Raw genomic sequence first — 20878 nt, 5'->3', positions numbered from 1 at the left:
CAAAGACAGTAGACTAAGGAAGAACAGGAGCTCACGCACTGTTATTCTCAAAATAAAAGCCTTCTCTATCACATCGGCAGGTATACTGGGAAGTCGACCACTAGACACAACTCACATACTCAACTTTACCTTAAGCCCACAGGTAGAAAGTCTTCAGTGGATGCCACGTAGGCAGCAGGAAACCAGCCTTGGCTAAAAACAATAAAGAACAATGAGACTAAAGAATTTCTGGAAACCTCGCTAACAATAGCCAAATCTCTCACCGTAGGCTTGGATCATGGCGTCCATACAGCCAACCATTGCGTGGTTCTGGTATGAGCACAGTCAACAGGTCGCCACGGGCAAACGGCAGCAGGACCGGATTGGATGAAGCGGGATGTGAAACGATGGCCCTCATGGAGCGACCGCCGCCCAGACCTAAAGACTCGCCCACAGAGCTGGAGCGGGAACGACTGGGGAGAGGAGACGGGGCTGCAAAGAGGAGGAGTAAATGAAGGACAGAAATCTTAAACACCTGACGGAAACCCAAAGGAGGGCCTGCAAGGGTCTGTTCATGCAGACAAGGTCTTAGGGACCATTGCAAACACCTTTACCAACATCAGAATCATTTTTTGATGCAAAATTAATTTATTAATTATGCCTTACATCACATAATTAAGAAACTTGAATAGGCCTACTATAAGAAGCTAAAGGTAATCAGCTTTAAAAGTAAAACTAAATAAATATTAAATACTCTTGGCTCATGAAAGTGTAAAGCCTGCAGCCCACAACAAATGTGGAAAGTTACTGTGTATCATATTTAAAAAAAACATTTACTATGAATTTTATGTAATTTTGCTCACATGGATAATTGAATATCATTCAGATGATGTCATTACTCTGCTGTGCCATCAGCCTATTGCAGAATAGCTGATCATGATTTTCAAAGATCGATAGATCTGTTCATCACAACATCGCAGCTACCTTAGATCAGTTTATCCAGATATTTCAATCTGACTCACAAACTTGTTTGAAGAACCAAATTAGCCACAGATCAGTTATTGAGATTAAAATATCCAGGATCTGTCCAATTATCGTAGACCATTAAAGCTAGTTACGAAGAATGAACCCTAGGATACTAAAGTTGTCAACAAAGTTAACTTTGGTATAAAACTAAACATTGTCTTAATTCTAAACTTTTTACAGACTAATTTAGGGGATGAGCATTACTGAGTCTCCAGACCTCTAGAGGGCACTCTCCCCAGAGGTTCGCGGTCCATTTCTCGGTCTCCAGTCTGCAGCAGAGAGCCCACAGAACTTTTTAACTGCAACAGACACATAAGCAGGTGTTAGTGTACAGTGTGTGATGTGAATTTCCTCATCAGTATGGTATGCTAGTAGGGCTAGGCGACTAATCGAATTGAAATCTATTACGCGACTGAGCAAAGCTAAAAATGCTCATGTTGTTCTGTGTATGTACTTGAGTTTTTAAAGTTTACATATATGTCTTTGTATTAAAGGACTAAATTGTTTTACAGATAGTATATAAATATATATATATATATACACATTTTAATGCAATAATTGCTGTGCAGTAAAGAAAATTGTGTATGGAAAGCATTGTCAATGCAGAGTGATGCACCGAGATATCGAATTGAACTGCATCGATGGCATGATTATCATAACCGAACCAAACAGTGTGACCAGTGTAGGTTCACACTACTAATATTATATTATATTATATTATAGTATTTTATATGATATTTTATATTTAAATTATATTTTATATTTATATTATATTATAATAACATTATATTATATTTTCTACATTTACTACACAAAGCTGTAGATGGTTGAGAAGCTATACAAAATAACTGTCATTATCACACATTATGATCATCTCGATGTCATTATCAACAATTTTTGCTCAGCAAGTTCAACTACAGTTTACCCAAACCCTAACTGTCCGATCGAACTAGGACTTTTTTGATTTGTTCATTTTTCCTGAAGTAATTTATTAAGTAATTCATCACAAAGTAGCTAAAAAGATATGGGCTATTCCTATTAGTAATTTATTAAAGATTAAAATATTAAAATATAAATTTCACATGAACCCCTGTAGGCCAAAAAAGGTATTAAAAACAGTTGCGAACTGTCTATGCCTTAGTTTGAATATATGTGTACGTGTATGAGTCAAATGTTAGTTTGTTACAGCAATTAGTTGACAGTTTAGCAAAATGCTAACATGAGACAATTAGGATAAGCGAGTGTGCTGAAGCATCAAGAATACAAAGAAGTCAATCGGTTATAACTTGTGGTGAAAAATTGACCGTGGATTAATTGTGGTCGATCAGGAAAGCTATTTAAAGTTGTTGCAATACATAAGTTCAGTTTTCAGTCAAATGAAGTAGTCCCTCACTATAACGCGGTTCACCTTTCGCGGTCTCGCAGTGTCATGGATTTTTATGTGTACAATTTTACATGCTTTTTTTTTTTTACAGCGCATTTTACAGCGTTTTGCGTTTAAACCGTTTTCCAGTTAATGTTGTCAACGTTCCAGTCAACGATAGTCAGATTAGATAAATAAATCACTAAACTAGTAGCTCCTCCCTTTCCTTTACATGAGCAAAGCTTTAAAGTGTTTAGCATTACACACTTCTTTTTATCGATTATTAAGAACATCATGTGACCATTGATCCTACAAAATGGCATGCAATGGCATGGAATAGTGCATATGTATCTGATATGAGACAAACTTTTTGAGCTTTAGCATTACCAAACCTCTATTCCACATTTGCAGAGTAAATATAAATGAAGTTTTGCTCAATTTGCTCAGTTCTAGAGTCTTGCCATTGCCATCTGCTTCGATAGCAAAAGTCCATGATAATGTTTTTTCATGACTTTACAGAAGCAATCTTTTAACAGAATATAAAGCACCTCTTAAAATGTGTCACAAACAGCATTTCACAATACTAAGCGGTGCAAAATTAAATTTCATAGCTCATGAATTAATCCACAGTTGACAGATGTGATACAAAAAAAAAGTTAAATCTGTGACTCTATGCCACACAAAGCTACCCATCTGTTCTATTGTTCGACTGTGCACTGGCATTTAGTCAAAAAATGAGCGAGGAAAAGTAGAGAAATACGGATGCTCTTCATTCCCATCATTTCCAGTGTCACCTGAGCCTCTTGATCTAATGGAGTGGGCGTTCGAGGTCTGGAGCTTCTGCTCTCGCTGACTTTCTCTTTCCATCCATCTGCTCTCTGCTGGAGAGATACTCCCGTCTGTCAACACAAGGAAAGATGCTTGAGCAGTGGAGCTGATAGGGTTTGGAAGGAATGGAAAGAGGATCTATATGACTGAGCACACTGCTAATGAAGCCCAGAGGAAAGCAGCTGTACCTTATTGATAAGGTATAGAAGTGACTGTGTAAGTCCGCAATGTTTCTCAGCCAAGAAACGATATCTCCTTTCTTCCTCTTTGAGAATCTCATGCTGACTCTGCCTCAGGTACTGCATGTACTCGCTGCTCTCCTGCGCACACATAAGTGCATGTGTATTGAGATTGTTCCAGAACCTACAGAGCTCCACTGTCTTCATTCACAGTGGCAGTTGCAACATTGCACAAAAGGTGGATCACGACTTTGTCAAACTGCCAAGGCTAGTTTTATTTATGTTGCTTCAAACTGTCAGTTGTTACTAAAAAAATTAACGAATGCTAGTCATTTTTCATTACAAACCACTGTAGGTTTAAGAATTAACACAGGAACCATGCAAGATTTGACTAACAATAAGTGTTTGATGTTAGCTAATAAAAAACTCAATCAATTGAAATTGTTATGGCAATATGAATAAAGTCAAACTGTTTTAAAATCTAGACTGTCAGAGTTATTAGACTTTTTAGATTTATCTTAGCACAAATGCTAAAAAAAACTAGACAAGTAAACTTTACTCGAAGACTTGAATTGTTCAATTTTGTTCGCTAATGACAGCGTTGACAACAGTAGTACTGAGTTCTAAATCAATTGAAATTGTTAATGGTTTGCTATAAAGTATTGGTAGCTTAGCAATATGCTAACATCAAATTGTTTTGAAATCAAGGCATTCAGAGTTATTAGACTTTTGATTTATCTTTGTAAAAGCTAAATAACTAAACTGGTCAATTTTAATTGTTCGATTTTGTTTGCTGACAACATATTAATGACAGAGTTGACAACAAATGGGAATACTGAGGGAATACTGACAACAAATAGGAAGCCTGAAGTATATACTAATTAGACTTTTTAGATTTAGCTTAGCAAATGCTAAAAGACTACACTGGTAAAGCTTACTTGAACATATGAATTGTTAGACTTTCTACGCTAACAACAAGCAAATGACAGAGTTCCGTGCTGAAAAATCCAGCTTAAACCAGCCTAGCTGGTTGACCAGGCTGGTTTTAGTGGGGTTTTAGCCACTTCCAGGCTGGTTTCCAGCCATTTCCAGCCTGGTCTTAGCTGGTCAGGCTGGGACATGACCAGCTAAAACCTGCTTGACCAGCCTAGCCAAGCTGGGAGCCCAGCCAAAACCAGCTATATTTAGCTTAAACCAGGCTGGTCAAGCTGGTTTTAGCTTGATTTGGCTGGTCATTTTCCAGCCTGACCAGCTAAGACCAGGCTGAAAATGGCTGGAAACCAGCCTGGAAATGGCCAAAACCCCTCTAAAACCAGCCTGGTCGACCAGCTAAAACCAGCCAACCAGCCTAGGCTGGTTTATGCTGGATTTTTCAACAGGGTTGACATCAAATGGGAATACTGGGAAGGCCAGACTGCTAAAGTTTGCTGAACAATTGTATCGTTTTTTTTTCGCTAACAACATGCTAATGACAGAACGTACAACAAATGAGAATATTGAGTTCTAAATCAAATGAGATTGCTAGCTAAGCAATATTCTAACATCAAATTGTTTTGAAATCAAACCAGTCAGACATATTAAACTTTTGATTTATCTTAGCAAATACTAAAAGAGTACACAGCTAATGCTTGCTGGAACATTTGAATAGTTCGATTGTGTTTGCTAACAACATGCCAATGACAAAGCTGACAACAAATAAGAATACTGAGTTCTAAATCAATTAGGAATGTTAATGGCTTGCTATAAGGTATGGTTAGCTTAGCAATAAGCTAACGTCAAAATGTTTTGAAATCTACACAGTCAAAGTTATTAGACGTTTCTTAGGAAATGCTAAAAGACTGGGCTGGTAAGCTTACTAAAACATTTGAATTGTTAGACTTTGTTTTATAACAACATGTTAATGACAGTGTTAACAACAAAAGATAATACTGAGTTCTGAATCAATTGAGATTGTTAATGGTTTGCTTTAAAGTATTGTTAGCTTAGCAATATACTTACATAAAATTGTTTTGAAATCAAAACAGTCAGACTTATCAGAATTTTGATTTGTCTTAGCAAATGCTAAACAGGTAAAAACTGGTAAAGTTTGCTGGAACATTTAAATTGTTACACTTTGTTTGCTAACAATATGCTAATGACAGAGTTAACAACAAATGAGAATACTGAGTTTCAGACCAACTTACCAACATGCTAACTGCAAACGCTACAAGACTCAAATAAGATCATTAGTTTTTTAGATTAGCATTATACTAATGACAGACCAATAAATTCAGCTGAGACAGAGATTATTTAAGAGTTATTATCTTAAAATTGATGCTCACGTCAAACTCCACAAAACTGAAATGAGATTGATGGTTTGTTTTAGTATTTTGATCTTAACTTAGCAACATCATAAGGCCAAGTTACAATCTTTTAGGATACATTCAGATAGTTAGTTTCTTAGAATACAGACTTGTTTGCATAACAAACATCAGACACCATAAAAATGTTTACATGAACAAAAACGTGGTCTTACCAGTGAGTCTCTGAACGCACCACGTCTCAGCTGACGCTCCAGCGATGCCGCCTGATTCCTCACCTCCAGTTCATACACTCTACGACTGCCCTTTATATATATATTGAACATATTAGCTCATACACACACAGTATATACATATACAGAGACACACCACAAGCTTCTTGACTCACCTCAATGTATTCCTCATCCAGCTTCACGTTCTTGTCCATGGCCTGCAGAACCTCCACATGGAACCAGCGGAACTGGAACAGTAATGAAGACCAACGAGTAAGGCAAGCCACTTTAGCATTTAATCAATATAACATACTAGTATCTGTTTTCCTGCTACTAGCTCTTATTTTTAGACACTTGTATCTTTTCCAAGTACTATTACTAATTCATTAGCTACTAATGATTATTCTTTAGGTACTCTATTAGTACCTAAGACACTTTTTTTTTTTGACAAGCTTTTAATTAACAGTATGGTGGTCTGGTTTTACATTTGGTGTTGTTTGAGCTTGGATTTTAACCTAGATTTTAATTTAGATTTTTTTTTTTACTGTAAAGCACTTTGCGATTCTTTGCATGGGAGTCAGCTGCTCTAACAAGGAGGCTAAAGATCATGGCACCCAACGTGTGTCGCTAGAGCACCTTTTGATGTCATAGAAGTGAGGTTTATCTGCATAGCACTTCACTAGCTGGCCTCCCATCACAATCACACCCCTAAACCTCACTCCCATCCCAGACGAGCCACCACGTGTAACCCACCGGTCCTACAGCACTCAACTTGGTCTGAGATTGGATCAAACCGGCAATTCTTTGCTTGGAAGTCTGTTGCTCTAACAAGGAAGCTAAAGACCATGGCACCGAACGTCTGTCGCTGGAGCACTTTTTAAGGTTAAAGAGGTTTACCTGCATAGCACTTTGCTAGCTGGCCTCTGTCACAATGATATACTCATTAGCTGCATTTCCACTATCGCACCTAAAGCGAGGGTGCCAGGGTGAACCAGGGCCAGTCGCGTTTCCACTGACTTCCGGGGCCTGATCGGGCCAAAGCGGGGCTTCCTCAGGGCCAGCGGCCAGCCTTTTTCAGCCCCCTAAATACTTTGGGGGGAAGTGAAAGGAGAGGTGGAGTTTTCCAGAGTCTGGTAAAGATGGCGTTCCGCAATTACAATAGTTTTCCGATCACACACACACACACACACACACACACACACACACACACACACACACACACACGAGTACATGCACCAAAAAAATAAATAAATAAGGGAAAGAAAACTTATAGCTGGTCAGAGGCATTGCTCGCTGCACAAGTTGGAACTTGCTCAACTTTTCAAGCATCGACGGAAGCGTCAGCCAATCAGATCACTGTATGCAAATACACCATCTCAGACAGTGGCTTATTGCTGACTGAATTTCATTGGCTGACGCTGCTATGACGATCAAGTCAGCCTCAACTTCAGACACTTGCTCTGTCAAGCGTTGATGCTGAAGCCCCGTGTGAATGGGGCGTAACACAGACTATATTTGAAGTATTTGGAAGTAAAAACTGGAATCTTTTCTGGGAGCGTCCTAGGCTTTTCCGTGCTGACGGCCTGCACCCCAGTCGAGCTGGAGCTGAACTCCTGTCGGATAACATCTCCAGATTACTTCTGACTAGTAGGTAAAATTTCACAAAATTCACATTATAGCCACATAGACTCTAGTTCGTCCCACTTAAGCATCAGTAATGCATATCTGGCTAACCCCATAGAGACTGTGCCTGTTCCTCGTATTATTAGATCAAGAAATAAACGTATGGTGTGCTCCAGAATAAATCTATTAAGAATCAAATCAGAAAAAACGCTAAAAAGTGAAAATACAAATTTCGTAAAGCTCGGTCTCCTAAACATCAGGTCACTAGCACCTAAAGCACTTATCATAAATGAAATAATAACAGATAACAATCTTAATGCACTCTGTCTCACTGAAACCTGGCTGAAACAAAAAGACTATATTAGCTTAAATGAAGCAACTCCTCCAGGATTCTTATATAAACATGAGGCTCGTCAAACTGGTTGTGGTGGTGGAGTTGCATCAATCTTTAGTGATTTCCTTAATGATAATCAGAGAAACGGACTTATGTTTAGCTCCTTTAAAGTATTAGCGCTTAATGTTCAGCTTCCAGATACTATGCAAAAACCTATGTTATCTCTCGCTTTAATCACAATATATAGACCCCCAGGACCCTATGTCAAATTTCTAAAAGAGTTTTCTGATTATATTTCTGACTTACTAGTCAAAACTGATAAAATACTAATTGTCGGTGACTTTAACATCCACATAGATGACGCTAACGATACATTAGGGCTCGCGTTTATGGATTTACTACACTCACTTGGGATAAAGCAAAACATTGTGGGTCCAACCCATCGCTTAAAGCATACATTAGATCTAATTCTGTCTTATGGAATTGAGGTCATTAATGTAGACATTATACCACAAAGTGATGATATTACAGACCACTACCTCTTACTATATAAGCTGTGTTTACCTAAAATTAGCAAACCCGCTCCAATATTTCGCCCTAGTAGAACTATCGTTCCGTCAACCAAAGATAAATTTATAAATAACTTACCTGATCTTTCTCTATTTGGTAATGCACCCGCAAACTCAAATGACCTTGATGTAGTAACCAGCAGTATGGATGCCATCTTTACTAGTACACTAAATACTGTGTCACCAATCAAATTAAAAAAGGCTAGAGAGATTAAAACTACACCATGGTATAATGGCGTAAATGGAAAAAAAAATATTTAGAGGTCTTTAGAATTGCGTACAAATACAGTATGTCCAGCTATAGGAGGGCTCTAAAATCTGCCAGGGCCGAGCACCTCCGCAAACTGATAGAAAAGTAATCGAAACAATCCTAGATTTTTATTTAACACTATTGCTAAATTAGCAAATAATTGGTCATCCTTGGAACAAAATATTCCACCACAAATTAGTAGTGATGACTTTTTTCAGTGATAAAATTTTCAGTGATGAATTTTTTCAGTGATAAAATAGAAGGCTTTAGACAGAAAATAGGAGATTTTGCTGGAGTATGCTGGACTTAATTCCAACAAAATTACTGAAAGAATTGCTACCTGCTATAGGAGAAACTCTTCTTAACATTATCAACTCTTCTTTATCTATAGGCCATGTTCCAAAATGTTACAAGCTAGCTGTTATTAAGCCTATTATCAAGAAACCGCAACAGGACCCAAACAACTTAGCTAACTATAGGCCTATTTCAAATCTTCCATTTATGTCTAAAATACTAGAAAAAGTTGTTTCTACTCAATTGTGCTCTTTTCTGCAGACAACCAATAATTTTGAAGTGTTTCAGTCAGGTTTCAGAGCTCATCACAGTACAGAAACTGCATTAGTGAAAATAACCAATGATTTACTCTTAGCTGCTGACCAAGGGTGCATCTCGCTATTAGTTCTACACGATCTTAGTGCGGCATTTGACACCATTGACCACAATATCCTCATAAATCGCTTAAAATCTACAGGTGTCCAGGGACAAGCTCTACAATGGTTTAAGTCATACTTAACTGACTGTTACCAGTTTGTGAATATTAATGGACAGCCTTCACAAGTCAACCTTCAACAATTTTCTTCTCTTAAACTCAGACAAAACAGAATAACTTATTGGGCCTAAATCCTAAACACAGCAGATCTCGCAACTCAATCTACAATTAAAGGGATACAAAGTTAGCGTTAGCTCTAGTATAAAAGATCTGGGTGTCATATTAGACAGCAATCTAACTTTTGAAAATCATATATCCCATGTCACAAAAACTGCCTTCTTTCATCTGAGAAATATCGCTAAATTACGAAGTATGCTTTCAATTTCTGATGCAGAAAAGCTAGTCTATGCTTTTATGACTTCTAGGTTGGATTACTGTAATGCTCTATTTGCTGGCTGCCCAGCATCCTCTATTAACAAACTTGATTTAGTACAAAATGCAGCAGCCAGAGTTCTGACCAGGTCTAGAAAATATGATTATATCACCCCAATTTTATCCTCCTTACACTGGCTGCCTGTTAAGTTTCGTATTGAGTTTAAAATATTACTTCTCACCTATAAAGCTCTAAATAATCTAGCTCCTGTTTATCTAACCAACCTTCTGTCTCGCTACAATCCAACTCGTTCTTTAAGATCTCAAAACTCAGGGCTTCTGGTAGTACCTAGAATAGCAAAGTCGAGTAAAGGAGGTCGAGCCTTCTCAGTTATGGCTCCTAAACTCTGGAATAGCCTTCCTGATAACATCCGAGGCTCAGACACACTCTCAGTACAAAACTAGATTAAAGACCTATCTGTTTAGTAAAGCATACACTCAGGGCATCACTTAGCGGGTTTCCACACAAGTTTCTGCATCTTGTTTATATACACTATGAACAGCAGCTACGCTTATTATTCTCTTTATTCTTCATTTCCACCTGGGGATACTCATCCCAAGGACCTCAGATTATGCGGAGTCACTGATTGGACCCAAGACCAGCGACGAGATGATCCCAAGGTGTCCATATCTGGGACCAGGCCGTATCCTGAGCTGCTGCTGCGCTGGTGGTCATGGGGGAGTGGAGAGCATGAGACTGATTCCAGTGACGCTCCAGGGACAGACGTATCTTCGCTGAGGCCAGCTTCCAGCCTCCACCGCTGAGACTGCAGCTCTGCACAAGATTTTTGTCCAGCGGAAAAATTAAAATGGTCGTGACGAACTGAGTCTGGATCTCTCAAGGTTTTTTTTCTTTACTCTCCTATTGGTGAAGTTTTTTTTTTCCCTCTCCGCTGTCGCCTCTGGCTTGCATGGTTCAGGATCTGTAGAGCTACGCATCGATGAATTTGCTCTTCAGTCTTTGGACTCTCAATAATGATTTTAAACCACACTGAACTGAGCTAAACTGAACTGAACTTAAACACTAAAAACTGAACCACCCTGCTCCAGTTACTATGACCATTTATGTGAAGCTGTTTGACACAATCTACATTGTAAAAGCGCTATACAAATAAAGCTGAATTGAATTGAATTGAATTGAATTTGCTTTTTCCTCCTGTAGAAAAACATCAAAATAACAGTGTTTAGGGGCTAAATGTATTACAACAGTGTTTTTAAAAGACTAACCACTTTATTGCTATACAGTAGTGTACAACCAAGCACATGTGGTCAGAACACAAACGAGTTGCAGGAAATAAAGTGTTAAGCATATCTCCTAAAGAAAAGCCTGTCTAAACAAACTGCTAGCAGGCATATGTAGCTTCGATCACGCTCCACCTCTTTGCCCTTTTTTGGTTAACCCTGGTCGGTGCGATAACTTGCGAACAAAACGGCACCAGTTGGCCACGCCCACTTGTAGCGTAATTTACGCTCTTCAGAAACCTATGGGTGACGTCACGGATACTACGTCCATATTTTTTACAGTCTATGGGCAAGACCCCAATTTATACTTTTTTGTTGGGTGACTTGTACATAGCCAAAGCTATTGTGAGCATTTATACTTCTGCATTGCTCTGAAATCACACTTACGAAATGCTTATATGCGGTGAAGTTTTTATACCTATTGTCAAGTTTCTTTGGCTGTGTTTTAAGTAACACCAGAGATGTGTGCGATGCTACTGTAGCAGTATCTCAAACACGTAGAAAACTCTTTCTGGTTAGAAAGAGACAGGAACTGGCATACATTTAACAACTTTAACCATAAAATAAACACAAAAACATCTCCTCCATTGGACTCAAGACTTGCTAAACACTTGATCCGCTCCCATGGCTTTTGGGAATTTTTTTTTAAGATGGAAAAGACAGCTTTTATTGCATGCCGCAGCATCACATTGAGTGTTGTTGACTCTTATTTCTCAGCTGGGACGTTTATAGCTTTTACAACGTGTCCTAACTACACACTTGACATGACACAACAAGCAGTTTGTCTGTGCGCCAAAATTTCAGGCACCCAACAAAATGGTTACAATCTTTTTAATACATATTAAACCAATGTTACATTATTAAAAGTAGATAGGCTGAGTGACTGAAGTTGTTGGCTTGCACTGAGCCACTGTTCTAACATTCATTTAAAAAGCGAGCTAGTTAGCTAGCTATTTCATTTTCAGTATATAAGGTGAGCTATATGCTGCTTTCAGTAGTAAGGCAATAAATGTCACATAATGGTATTCAAATTCGCATTAATAGCATTTAACACTAAAAAAAACACATAATCTTCATTCTCATTTTCATAATAGTTTATGCAGATGTTTTGTGGCAAAAAAAATTTTACATTTTAAATTTATTTTTCTTTTTTAAATACAAATTTTGCGCATCGACGTCATAAATGATTAAGTTAAAAAACTAATTTTAGCATGAGTAATATGTAGTAGTTAGGACACGCTGCAAAGCGGCATTAAAAATGCAGTTTGAAAGTACAGTACTAACCACTGAACACAAAAGTCCATGTTACAATATAAAGAAATATTTAAAAACCATAATCTTACCCTACTTTGTTTAAGCAAAATGTCTTTCACAGATGTAAAATCTATTAAGGATCAATCATGCACATTTTTTGGGAATACAAAAAGCATTTTCTGAATTTCCCACATAAAAATTCTGGAAAGCAGTACAGGACTTTGCAGCCAAAGCTATGCAAACTCCACTGGACAACACACCAACGCTATTCCTCTTTGGTATGGAATTGAACAAGACGCTTGACCCTACTTCTATAAAGAGACTTGGCATCATTTCCTATCAAGCAAAAAATGCATTTTACTCAGTTGAAACCAACTAAGGCCTCCAACATTTGAACTGTTCATACAACTTTCGAATAAAACAATGCTATTGGAACAATACATATAATACTTAAGAAACAAGGGGGATGTCTTTCAAAAATATGAATGCTTCTAATAATCCTCTGACCACCTCAGATGTACTTTCATAAAAAGTGTGACTTTACTTAATCACAGCAGGACTTTGTTGTTACCATTTACTAAAATCAGGCATTCTGTCTGAATAGGGAAACATTAAATTCCCCAATACTGTTTGCCAAGCTTACAACCACATTACATATTTAGAACCACCAATAAAATTAAGCAACAACCAATATTTAAGTATTGTTTCTCAACGTTTAAATTAAAATCCTTCAGGTTGCCCAAACTAATTTGCATACGCATTTGAAAAGAGCGAGATCACGACACCAACCTCATTTATGGCTTTTCTACACATTATCATCCTCTGAATAATGCTTCGTCTGATCGTGCTGCTCTTCTGCAGTAATTCACAACTTAGTCTTGCGGCGATTCTCCTCCAGAAAAAACAGCGACTCTTTGTTTTTAAGTTTGTGGGGCATTTAAGTAGTTGCTGTCATGCGATGTGCATTTGACAGGACAGACTGTCCCTCGCGTTCGTTTCATACAGATTATAAAACCAGAACACTTTTGTTTTCAAGTGTATTCTTTCATTTAAAGTACTTATTTCAAGCTTTATGTGAAAATACTTCTTAGGTCTGTGAGAATTCACTGAGATTCTAGTGCGTTTGTTGACCACAAAAATTGTCGTAAAAACACAACACGATCAATGATTGGCTCCTGTACTAGTAGGTGAGGCTGCATTCGCCATATTGACCGCTACACTCTTCCCCATTCAAAACCATATTTGTGAAATTTCTTGTGTGTTCTTAAGTCTTTGCTAATACACACGCACACTGGATTAACTATGGCTGAGGCACCTAGCAGCAGTGAACCGTTCACATTTTGTGTCTTTGTCGCAACCATGATTTTTCCAATGGAGGCTTGCACGCGCATATAGGGAGGGCCGACCCACAAGCCAGGCCTCCAATTTTGGGGATTAGTTTTCCACTTAATTTAAGTCCAAAGATAGAAATGTACTACGGTTTGTTTTTTATTATTTTGTGCTATATTATCTAGCAATTCATAAGCAAAAACAACACTTTAAAGTGATAACATCCGACACTTTCAAGTGATTTTCTAAACTAGTTGAGTTTTGAAATTAATAAATGCATATTAATTATGATAACCGTGATTATTCCTCACACTATAATCGGACAACCAAAATCTGTAAATCGTTGCATTCTAGTTGCAGCTAAAAAATAGGTTGGAGTAAAAAAAAATAGCAAAAAACTTTTTGTTTCTAATTTCTAGATTTTGTTTCTAGTCCAAAATAAAAAATTAAATCAAGAAACATTTTAATTTACTAACAGAAAACATTTTTACATAAATCAAAAATGGCAGATTATTTATGTTGTTTAAAGCATAAACTCACTGAAATCAAGACAATATTTTTACTTGTCTACAAAATGCTTCTTGATTTAGGAATTTGTATATATTTAGACTAGAAACAAGACAAAAACTACAACAATACAGTATGTGAGTAAAAGCATTTTTTGCAGTGCATAAAAAAGACACTAGCGTGGTTTACTGCTAGATTAAATGTTAAAATGGCTTGCCATGCTATGAATCCCATTAGCCAGAAAGACTTGAACTTTTAACTCACCACTCCCTCTGCCTCAGCCGTCAGCTTCCTCTGAGTCTCTGATATCTGGATCAACACGTCGCCTGGCAAGCAAACAAAATACATTAATTAAATAATTGATTGTCAATACATATTTAATAAGTGCAGAAATGGAAGAGTGGCTTTTTGTAAACAGTCTGAATATCACGGGACTGTTGAGTTTGTTCAGTAGCTCGTGTCGGTTAATGAACCGCAACTAATTAAGAGACCAGAAATGAATCAGATACTATTAAAGGGATGAATCAATAAAGAAAATAACATATTTAGTCATTAGTTTTATACTCTCATGTCATTTCAAAGCACCAAAATACTTTTGCATGTTTTAAGAAAGAAACTCAGTGACAAAAATACAAACACTGAAACATTTATGAAAAATATCTTATTTGAAAAAAGGTACAATTTTTTATATCTTTCCTGAAGAAATATATTAAATATTACTCATTATTAAATATAAATATATTAAATAATGAAACCATGCATCAATTATTTAAATATCAATGCTCACATGGACACCTAATGCCTAGCAAGTGATCCATTTACATAATGGTATATACAGTAGTCAACATTTGAAGTGGATCAAATTGTTTCAAAATGGTCCTAAGACAAGGATGGCTGCTGTTCAATTGTTTTAGGAGAACTTTGATAAACGGCGATGTTCCACTTCAAATGTTGACTTATGTATATCTCACTCTTCTTCTGTCTCTTTCACAGATCACCGACAGTATTGTTTCTTGGCTATAACTTTGTCACCAAGGATTTTCCAGAGATTTCTAATCAGGTTTACATCAGGTCTCTGGTCTGGCCATTTCATTATTTCAATGTTTTCAGCTTCAAGGAACTATTTTATGTCTGAATGACGAAAAAACTAACCTTTTAAAATGTCAATTTAAAAGGCTAGTTGATCCAAAAATTTAACGAAAATGATGTTATTAATTACAAAATAATTACAAATGATTTTGACTGGATGAACACAGCAAGTGATCCATTTACATAATGGTATACAGTAGTCAACATTCGAAGTCGATCAAAATCGTTTTTTTTTTTTTTCCCAACAGTGTCACTTTCATTTTTTTTTCAAAATTTTTTCATTTATGAAAAAAAATCTTCTTTTAAAGATTTTAATAAATGACAATATACATTTTTAATAACTTTATTGAAGAAATATATTAAATATTACCACGATTTAACTGGTAATAATTCTTCCACAAAAAATAAATCTTTCTTACAATTATAAATATATATCAATTATATGTTTTTGATTTATTATAATTTAAAACATTTATAATTAACACTACCTAATTATATTATTTAAAAAAAAATTTAATTTCTTCTAAAAGCACCCAAGATATAGCATTTAGCTTTATACCACCTATTTTTTTTATTAGTTTTTTTTATTTTTGAAGTATGTATTAATATGTGCATTGTAATGATGAGTGTAATGTGCTAGTAAGGGGATCAATGAATTTAACGGGGTGAAAGAATGAGACCATGCATCAATTATTTAAGTCTCAATGCTCACATGGACACCTGATGCTTAACACACGCGCACACACACCCCTTGTCCAGTCACATGCAGGTTTATAAGCTGGTAGTAATTTTTAAACCCTTATTTAACGTTCTATGCCTCTTAAACTAGTATTCTGTCATTCATCGTTTCTTTATCTCGTGACTGAAACTAAAACTCATAACTTTGGCATCAACCTGAAGGTTTCTCTCAGCCAAATCTTGTGTTTTTCGACAGAGGAGATGAAGCATCTGGCGCTGGATGCTGTTCGCTGAAACATCTATTGTCTGTAGGACAAACATGCGCTAGTACAGCCAGAAAGTAGAGTTAAAAACTCAGTGGACATCTTGCTTCACAATCTGCCCAGCTGGCACTACTTTAGAGACGCACAGGATTCTTACCGAGTGATCTAGATGATAGTGTGCTGAGAGCTTGTTCGCCCATCTTAGCAAGAGCGCTGAAGTAGGCTTCGCTTGTCAGAGCCAACGCTTTGATGAGGAGAAAAACAGAAAAATAGTGTTTATTCATGCGTTTTTAGCATTCCCTGATGATCATGATGATATTATTAATAGCTAAAATAAGCCCCTGGTGGTATAGATTGTGTTTACTAGTGTATAGAAGTGTTTACTAGATAAATAGACCACCACAAAATGTTCTGAGATGAGTTTTTTTACAGTAGGTTTGGCATTTTATCAAATTCAAAACAATCAAATTCAAAACCTTAGAAAAATAACATTAACAATAATAATAACAATAAGAATCAACATTTTGGAGAAATATAAATGCAACAGAAAATAAAAGTAAACATAAAATATTTAAAGACGCTTTTCACACGCACATACAAAAAAAAAATTAAATAAACTGACAAAAAAAAAATAACCACAAAAAATCTAAACCACATATAAAACAAAAATTCCTACTATACAAAAAACAACAACAAAAGAAATGTAAAACAAAGCATAATGAAATATAAATAAATGAATTTAGATATAACCAAATGAAGAAAAAAAAGATCAACCACCCCCCCCCCAACAAATAAAAATCAAACCACAAACCTACAAGAAAAATTAAAACAAAAAAAAAAAACTGAACAAAAAATAAAAAAAATAAACCAGCATAAATATCAGACAAAACAAAACACTCAAACAAAACAAAACAGACAAAAAAAAAAAAACTTCAATGCATCAAACATTGCTTTTGCATACATTTGTTTTTAAAACACACAACATGCTTACCTTGAAAAGCTTTGATGTAGCTGTTTCCTAAAGTGACCAGCTTTTGCAAGCCAGGATTAAACTGATCCATGAGGTTCTGAATAAACCAAAACAACACCATCATACTGTCAACATTTACTCTGAGATGCTTTTAAATATTAGCATTAGCTAATTAGTATCTCAAATTATTAAACAGCCAACTGGAACACTTGAATCTTATTAGTCAGTTGCGACATTTATTTATATACACACACACACACAGACACAGACACACACACACATGCATACATACTTACATACATACAGTTAAAGTCAGAATTATTAGCCCTCCTGAATTATTTACCTATTATTTCTAAAAATAATAGTTTAATAACTAATTTCTAATAACTGATTTATTTTATCTTTGCCATGATGACAGTAAACAATATTTTACTAGATAATTTTGTCCTCAAAATGGTGTTTGAAAAATTAAAACTGCTTTTATTCTAGCCGAAATAAAACAAATAAGACTTATCAATCATACCTTAAAAATGTCCTTGCTCTGTTAAACATTACTTGGCAAATATTTAAAAAGGAAAAAAAATCAAAGGGGGCTAATAATTCTGACTTTAACTGAATATGTTTCTAACGGAGGCCAGGTAGCGAAGTGCTATGCAGGTAAACATCGTTCATCTAACTTATAAAGATGTTCTAGCGACAGACTAGGACTTTAGCCTCCTTGTTAGAGCAGCTGACTCCCATGCAAAAAATAATATTAATAATTAGCTGGTTCGATCTCAGTTTAGACCAGGCTGAGTGTAGTAGGATTGGTGGGTTACATATGGGGGCTCGTCCGGGATGGGTGTGAGGTTTAGGAGGGTAAATGTAATGGAGGACACTCAGTTGAAGTCAGAATTATTATTAGGCCCCCTTTGATTTTTGATTTCAGTAATTTTCATTTCTGTCAGCTTTGCATTTAATTCAAGAATTACTAAAGTATTATGGCTCAGAACAACGTTTTGTCTAATATTTAGGTTTTGTCGCAAGAAGCTGTGTAAGAAGGAGGATAAAGTACATCCAAACTATTGTTTTTGCAAAATACAGCCATCAGTCTTATACAACAGTGTTTTGCGTTGCGTAAGGCTGCTGATAAACGAGTCGGTTGGGCCTTATTCTACGATAACAACCTTCAGGATGTACTTTATCCCTTATATAAACTATAATGGAACATTTAGCAAGAAGTACCGTTTTATATTAGAATGATTGTTATTTATATTTTAAATGGACATGAATTTTTTTAAGTATACAGTGGTCCCCCGCCATAACGCAGTTCACCTTTTGCGGTTTTGCAGATTTTTTTGCAATTTGACATGTTTTTTTTTTAAGCGTAATGTGTTCTGTGTCCTGATTAGCAGATTGTGTTGTGCGTCCTGATTGGCTGTAGACCATTGTCAATCAAAGTCCTCCGTGCCGTACCTCCTGTACAGTACAGAACGTGTTCAGCTTGCCAAATTGATATCTTTGCTAGCTGTGTGACTCTGAAGTGCTATACTGTATGATTGCAAATTTGCTCCCCACAATGATGACGAAACTTTTTGCACCGTCAAAGGCACCCATGGTAACACCCAAAAAGCAGCGGAAGAAGCTAACCATCGTACAAAAAGTGGATAGTAATTATGCGAATGTCTAAACGAGAAAAAAAGTGTGAAAATGTTGATGCCTATTTAAGAAAATAACGTAGTGGTGGGGTTTTACAGCCTTAAAACATAATAATTGTAAAAAAAAAAAAAAAAAAACTGACTACTTCACGGATTTCGCCTATTGTGGGCTACTTTTTAGAGCGTAACTCCCACGATTAATTAGGGACCGCTGTAATAAACAATATAAAATAAACATTCCATATAAAAAGAGACTATAATAGGTTTGACGTCATATATATTAGTATACATAATGTGTTCAATGATTGAAATCAATGTCAGAGATTTTACTGTAATTAATATGATGTTAAAAATTGTACACATACCTTTAAAGATACTACTTAATCTATATAACTCTAATCTATAACCACACACTATAGCATGCAGATGAAAGACTTTATTCAACCAATAATAGTTGAATAATTGAATAAAGAATGTGTGGTTGTATATTCTCGTTAATTAAAATTAATATGGCATTGTAATTAATAATAAACAGAATAATAATGAACAGACATATGAATTTTTTTTTATAGTAATGTATAGTAAATAATATAGGGTTTTTGAGCCATACTATAGTAAAGTACGAGTCAATTTGTTGTGGTAGATCTATAGTTGTAATTTCAGTTGACATGTTAATACATTATAATTACTACTATACTATAAAATACTACAATAATATAAACAACTTACCCAGTACTGTAGTTTTTTATACTATAATACACCAGTGTTTACTCTAGTAAAAACTAAACTACAGTATTTATTAAGGGTTATCAGTTAATTATAAAGAATACTGTTGCATAAATACACTTCATTGAACATGTACACATACACTGTAAAACCCATCAGTCAATTTTACCAAATAAAATAAGTTTAGTTAACGCAAAATCAACTGAAAAGTTAATACTACTTATTTGAAAAGAGTTTTGAACTCAGTGTTGAAGGCAATTAAATACCTCGTTACTTCAACTTAAACGAAGTAAGTTCACAGTTCTCACATAGGTTTTTTTTTTTTTTTACTTAAATGGTTTGTAGCAATTGGTTTCCTCAAACGGTTTGAGTTGACTTAACTTATTTGGTTTTACAGTACTCAGTTGGTTTAAGTTCCCTTCATTTATTGGATTTTACTGTGCTCAAACTGCTTCATTTACTCAAATAAATTACATTCACAGTACTCATTAGGATTAGTTTCTGAACTTAAATATTTTATTCCAATCAGTTTCCTTAAATGGTTTGAGTTACCTTAACTTTTGAGGTTTTATTGTGTATATATACTCTGTACCAAATATACGATATCACATATACTATATAACTGCAGGTTAACTATGTTTCTATACAATAAGTTGAAAGCTTTAAGTACCTAATTAATTAAAGGTATAAGTACCTAATAAAGTTATGGCAACTAATAACCTTAACTTTAGCGAATTTGATTAATATGTAATCATGTACACTTTTTGTAAAGCTGCTTTGAAGAAATAACTATTGTGAACAGCGCTATACAAGTAACCTTGAATTGAATTAACAAAGACTTGTAAAACATATACAGCATAACACATTTTACTATAGTAAAGTTCAAAAACACTACAGTCTTTTGTAGGCAGAACACTCACATTATAAACACTCAAAGTTGATCTGTGTAAAAGGTCACTGTTCACTCCAGACATCCTGTTTCTGAGAGGAAATATACACATGTAACATTAGCAACAATGATCAACTGCAGAATTACTAACAGATAAAGAGGGTTCTTTACATACCTGTGATAGTGAAAGTTTTCACGCTGCAGTTATTACACAGATAACACACTCTCCTGATGTCTTCAGAGACTTGTTGATGCCTATTAGAGGACGAGAGAGAGGGAGTACGAAATAAAGAGAGAGAGAGAAGACCACATCTGATACGCATGGAGTGTTGAATTATTTACTCGTCCCATGACTGAGCGTGGAGAAGGGTGTCCGTCTGACAGGTGGGCAAGGGAGACTCACTGCAGATGTAGAAGTGACGCTTTAGATACTTACACCACTCACATGTCCGAATGATGAAAAAAAAAAAAGTTAATTTAAAGGGTTAGT

General features: G+C 35.7%; 1 protein-coding gene and 1 long non-coding RNA gene across 4 annotated transcripts in view; one reads left to right on the top strand and one right to left on the bottom strand.

Annotated features, from left to right (window-relative positions):
• baiap2l2b (BAR/IMD domain containing adaptor protein 2 like 2b) overlaps positions 1-20878 on the bottom strand; it is a 35557-nt gene that overhangs the window by 11691 nt on the left and 2988 nt on the right. The window contains exons 2-13 of one of the 2 annotated variants that reach the window (XM_087303059.1): positions 20564-20790; positions 20420-20480; positions 17158-17233; positions 16324-16410; positions 14401-14462; positions 6064-6135; positions 5891-5980; positions 3385-3516; positions 3163-3267; positions 1223-1304; positions 264-471; positions 130-192 (exon numbers count right to left, since the gene is read on the bottom strand). In XM_087303059.1, coding sequence (XP_087159185.1) covers positions 130-192; positions 264-471; positions 1223-1304; positions 3163-3267; positions 3385-3516; positions 5891-5980; positions 6064-6135; positions 14401-14462; positions 16324-16410; positions 17158-17233; positions 20420-20473 — 1031 coding nt within the window. In that variant the 5' untranslated portion in view covers positions 20474-20480; positions 20564-20790. Of the gene's footprint in view, positions 1-129; positions 193-263; positions 472-1222; positions 1305-3162; positions 3268-3384; positions 3517-5890; positions 5981-6063; positions 6136-14400; positions 14463-16323; positions 16411-17157; positions 17234-20419; positions 20481-20563; positions 20791-20878 lie in introns of those variants that run through there. The other variant, NM_001080804.1, reaches the window with a different exon arrangement.
• Positions 6085-12349, top strand: LOC148679506 (uncharacterized). Of its 2 annotated transcripts, XR_015945676.1 has the most exons (3): positions 6091-6160; positions 7452-7538; positions 10366-12349. It is a non-coding gene; the product is annotated as an uncharacterized LOC148679506 (long non-coding RNA). The 2 variants fall into 2 exon arrangements; XR_015945677.1 differs by having other exon boundaries at positions 6085-6160; positions 7444-10933.

Source organism: Danio rerio, chromosome 22 (assembly GCF_052040795.2).
Source record: "Danio rerio strain M-AB ecotype USA chromosome 22, GRCz13ab, whole genome shotgun sequence".
In the NCBI taxonomy this organism is placed as follows: domain Eukaryota; kingdom Metazoa; phylum Chordata; class Actinopteri; order Cypriniformes; family Danionidae; genus Danio; species Danio rerio.
The sequence above is the reverse complement of the archived record's forward strand: the minus strand, read 5'-3'. Positions and strand labels throughout refer to the sequence as shown.